At 34.9% G+C, this 4004-nt stretch overlaps 1 protein-coding gene across 1 annotated transcript; it reads left to right on the top strand.

Moving 5' to 3' along the window:
• Positions 1 to 220: 220 nt before the first annotated feature.
• On the top strand, positions 221 to 3798 carry LOC133800830 (wall-associated receptor kinase 2-like). Its single transcript, XM_062238895.1, has 3 exons — positions 221 to 1231; positions 1339 to 1521; positions 2368 to 3798. The coding sequence occupies exons 1-3, from the start codon at positions 331 to 333 to the stop codon at positions 3570 to 3572; spliced, it is 2289 nt and encodes a 762-aa protein (XP_062094879.1). The 5' UTR covers positions 221 to 330; the 3' UTR covers positions 3573 to 3798.
• Positions 3799 to 4004: the final 206 nt, after the last annotated feature.

Here is a 4004-nt window from a genome sequence, read left to right as displayed (position 1 = left end):
CACCTAACATGCTTGTAGCTAATAATTATCTACACATGGCTTGCCTTATTACCTTGCCACCTTAGAATTCATAAAAAGTTAGGCTAGTATTATTATTATTATTATTATTCGAGGGGGACAAAATGTTAGGATTAGTAGCAGTACAAAAATATATATGATGATCAATATGTGCAATCAAGAGTATGAATTCAGTGAGAGAGAAGATTGACATTGACTTAAGTCGCTGATGATCATTACTGCTAAGTCATATGCCTGTAAAAGGGACTATCAACTGTTAACATTTCACAAACAAAGTTTATAAAACCATTATCAAAAGGTGCTATTGTAATCATGGCGTTTTATTTTCAATTCCAGATGCATCTCAATTTGTGGTTGATAGTGCTGATGATTGGCTTAATAAACACAATGAAATTGGCAGCCGCATCCTTGCCTCGTGGCTGCCCCGATAGCAGTACATGCGGCCATCTAAATGTTCCGTATCCCTGCAGCACAATAGAAAATTGTACTACCCTGCTTGGAGACAAGTTTTTAATTAATTGTTTGAAATCCTCCGACTCTGATCATCCCATACCACTACTGTGGAATTCTAATATTGTTGTTGCTAACATATCCCTAGACGGTGAATTGGAGGTCATGCAGTATGTAGCAAAAGAATGCTATGATATTACAGCGAAAACACTGATAATTTATAAGCAATCGGTGGCCGATTTCAGTATCTCTGAAACCAAAAACAAGTTCGTTGCCGTCGGCTGCGACACACAAGCAACTATCAATGGACAGCGGGGCAACAGCAATTACACGACCGGCTGCATCTCCTCATGTCAAGAGAGTGATTTGGACAGCTTAGGTGAGGCTTGCTCTGGCGTTGGATGTTGTCAAATCTCGATTCCAAAGGGACTTAATAAAAATATCGAAATTCAGTTGACCAGTTTTTACAACCGCGAATACGTAGCCAAGTTCAATCCGTGCAGCAGTGCCTTCATTGTGGATAAAGACAAGTTCAAGTTCAACAGCACAATCGTCAGATCAAGACAATTAGCTGAGATTGAGAAACTTCCCATGGTCATCGATTGGTCAATTGAGAACGTGTCCTGCGATGAAGCACCAAAGTTGGAGAATTACTCGTGCAAGGCAAATAGCAAGTGTGTTAACTCCACCACTGGATCTGGCTACATTTGCCAGTGGTCTGAGGGTTATAAAGGGAATCCATACCTTCCACATGGTTGTCAAGGTTATATAAATTATTTTAACAAAATTAAGACAATATATATATAGTACATATGCACTATACTCATGGTTAAGACCAGTTATGACGTTATTTACTTAATTTTGTTTCAGATATTGATGAGTGCGAAAAACATAACCCCTGCATCAATGGCACATGCAGAAACACACCTGGGAGTTTCAATTGCTCGTGTGGAGTGGGCTATACGCCTATCAATAGAACTACATGTAGTGTGGTAAATACACCCAGCAATAGCGGCCGATCAACAGAACATCTAATCCTCGACGTTTCCTTGAGTACGTATTCACTTAATCAACACTATTCTAAATTAATTAATATTACCATTTTTTTTGTTTTCTTCTTCATCTTTTTTGTATTATAGTTCATGTGGAGAGAGTTACACACTAAATAATATTGAACTATCCGCAGTAAAATAAATGGCCCCTCGACACGTTCTCTCTTCCTCTATATTTTGTTGAGTATGTAATTATTTCGATGCTAGCAAGCATATTATCCGAAAATTATTTTTAATTTTTTTCTTTGACATTGAAAAATTTCTCGAATTTGGCCAGTATTTATACCTGTTTTTGGAAATTACAAAATTTTCAAAGCTTGTAATTATAGAAATATAAACATAATTACGACCACAAAATGAAAATGTAATTTGTAGAATTTTTTCTTTTATAAATTACATTATAAAGTATAATTATTTATTTTTATAAATATATATATATTACATATTTTATGTAGATGTATAAAATTATTATACGTTAATTAAACTAAAATCTCAACCTACAAACATTAAGCTGGATAGCTGGCGTATGAGAAACAGAGCCATGTCAGTCAAGTTCAGCAAGTTACACCATATATATTCGGGAGATAGAGTTTCTTGTTATTTAAATGCAAATGAAGGAAACTACAATTATAAGTGGTCATAGGCTATGCGTAGTTGTAATTAATACATCTTCAAATCCCCATCTCCCAAATAAATAAATAAATAAAACCTACCATTATACGAAGCACTGTATATTAACTAAAGTGTAAGTTAGGTTATTATAATTAACAAAACTATAAATACTTAATGATTACATTTAAGCTGTCCTGACAATACATATATATATATGTATATGTTTATGCTGTAGGTGTATGCATGGGAGTCATAGTCTTTACAGCTTCAAGTATAATGATTTTTTGGATATTGAAAAAAAGAAAGTTAATCAAGATCAAAGAAAAATTCTTCCAACAAAACGGAGGCAAAATGTTGCAACAGAAACTGTCAAGCCATGGAGGATCACTAGATACAACTAAAATATTTAGTATAGAAGAACTTAAGAAGGCAACAAACAATTTCCATGAAAGCAGAATCCTTGGAGAGGGAGGTTATGGAACAGTCTATAAAGGAGAATTGGATAACAAACTTGTTGCAATCAAGAAGTCAAAAGTGGGTGTTCAACCACAATCTGAAAAGTTTATCAACGAGGTGGTTGTGCTTATGCAAATCAACCACAAAAATGTGGTTAAACTCTTTGGATGTTGTTTAGAGACAGAGGTGCCTTTGTTAGTATATGAATTCATTTCAAATGGCACTCTTTTTGATCGTATCCATTGCACAAGCCAAGAAGTTCCCCCACTTTCTTGGAACTTGAGATTGAAGCTAGCTTTAGAAACTGCGGGAGCTCTTGCTTATCTGCACTGCCAGACTATCACACAAATCATACACAGAGATGTGAAGACAGCGAATATACTATTGGACGATAATTATACAGCAAAAGTCTCAGATTTTGGAGCTTCTCGATTAAATCCACTTGATCAAAATCAACTACAAACGATTGTGCAAGGAACATTTGGATACTTGGATCCAGAATACATGCATTCAAGCAAATTAACGGACAAAAGCGATGTGTATAGTTTTGGAGTTGTATTAGCAGAAATACTAACAAGGAAGAAAGCACTTGCTTTTGACAGACCTGAGAAAGACAGAAATCTCGCAAAATATTTTGTCTCTGCTTTAAAAGATGGCACAATACTTGATATTTTGGACGTTGACATTGTGAAAGAAGAAAATGTTAAAGTTCTAATGGAAGTGGCGAATCTTGCTGGTAGATGTTTGAGGTTAAAAGGTGAGAAAAGGCCAAGCATGAAAGAAGTGGCAATGGAATTAGAGGGATTGAGAACTATCAAAAAGCATCCACAGAACGAAGACTACTGGTTATCTGAAGAGGAGTACTTGCTGGAACCTTTAGTTTCGAACTCTATTGACATCATAAATGGGGAATCAAGCAGTAGTACTATAGTCAGTCATGTCGACATGCAAAACAAAATGTTAACTTCGTACGGAGATGGATGACATATAGGTGGGGTTATTGTTGATTACAATTTTTTAGTCTTCCAATAATTGTCTTCAAAATTTGTTTTGTGTGTTTTAGACTTTAAGAGTACTTAGTATATGTATAATGATCATTAAAGTTTGGATAATGTTTCCATCTTTAGTATTTTGTTGATCTTTTAGCCGCTTATTAAACTATATGAGAAATTCTTGGCTTTCTTAACCAATTACTTTAATAAATAAAAGACTTGGGAGCCGCTGTAATAGAGGAGTCCTTGTGCTAAATGGGTACAGCACGCCACAAAAAATGTCAGTTGGGAGTATTTTTATTCAATATGTTGTAGTTATTGTTAGTATCCTCCAAATTTAAAAAAAAATAAGAATAGTTTACTATGCTGTAAACAGAGGTCAAACAATTTATTGCACGCTTACTTTTTTTTTTTATACGCGTGT

This window comes from Humulus lupulus, chromosome 9, assembly GCF_963169125.1.
Source record: "Humulus lupulus chromosome 9, drHumLupu1.1, whole genome shotgun sequence".
Taxonomy (NCBI): Eukaryota; Viridiplantae; Streptophyta; class Magnoliopsida; order Rosales; family Cannabaceae; genus Humulus; species Humulus lupulus.
The sequence above is the reverse complement of the archived record's forward strand: the minus strand, read 5'-3'. Positions and strand labels throughout refer to the sequence as shown.

Bases quoted from the DNA above. Each gene is read 5' to 3' on its own strand.
- LOC133800830 (XM_062238895.1), top strand. From the start codon at position 331: ATGGCGTTTTATTTTCAATTCCAGATGCATCTCAATTTGTGGTTGATA. The intron at 1,232-1,338 runs GTTATATAAATT...ATTTTGTTTCAG, and splicing joins CCTTCCACATGGTTGTCAAG to ATATTGATGAGTGCGAAAAA. The intron at 1,522-2,367 runs GTACGTATTCAC...TTTATGCTGTAG, and splicing joins AATCCTCGACGTTTCCTTGA to GTGTATGCATGGGAGTCATA.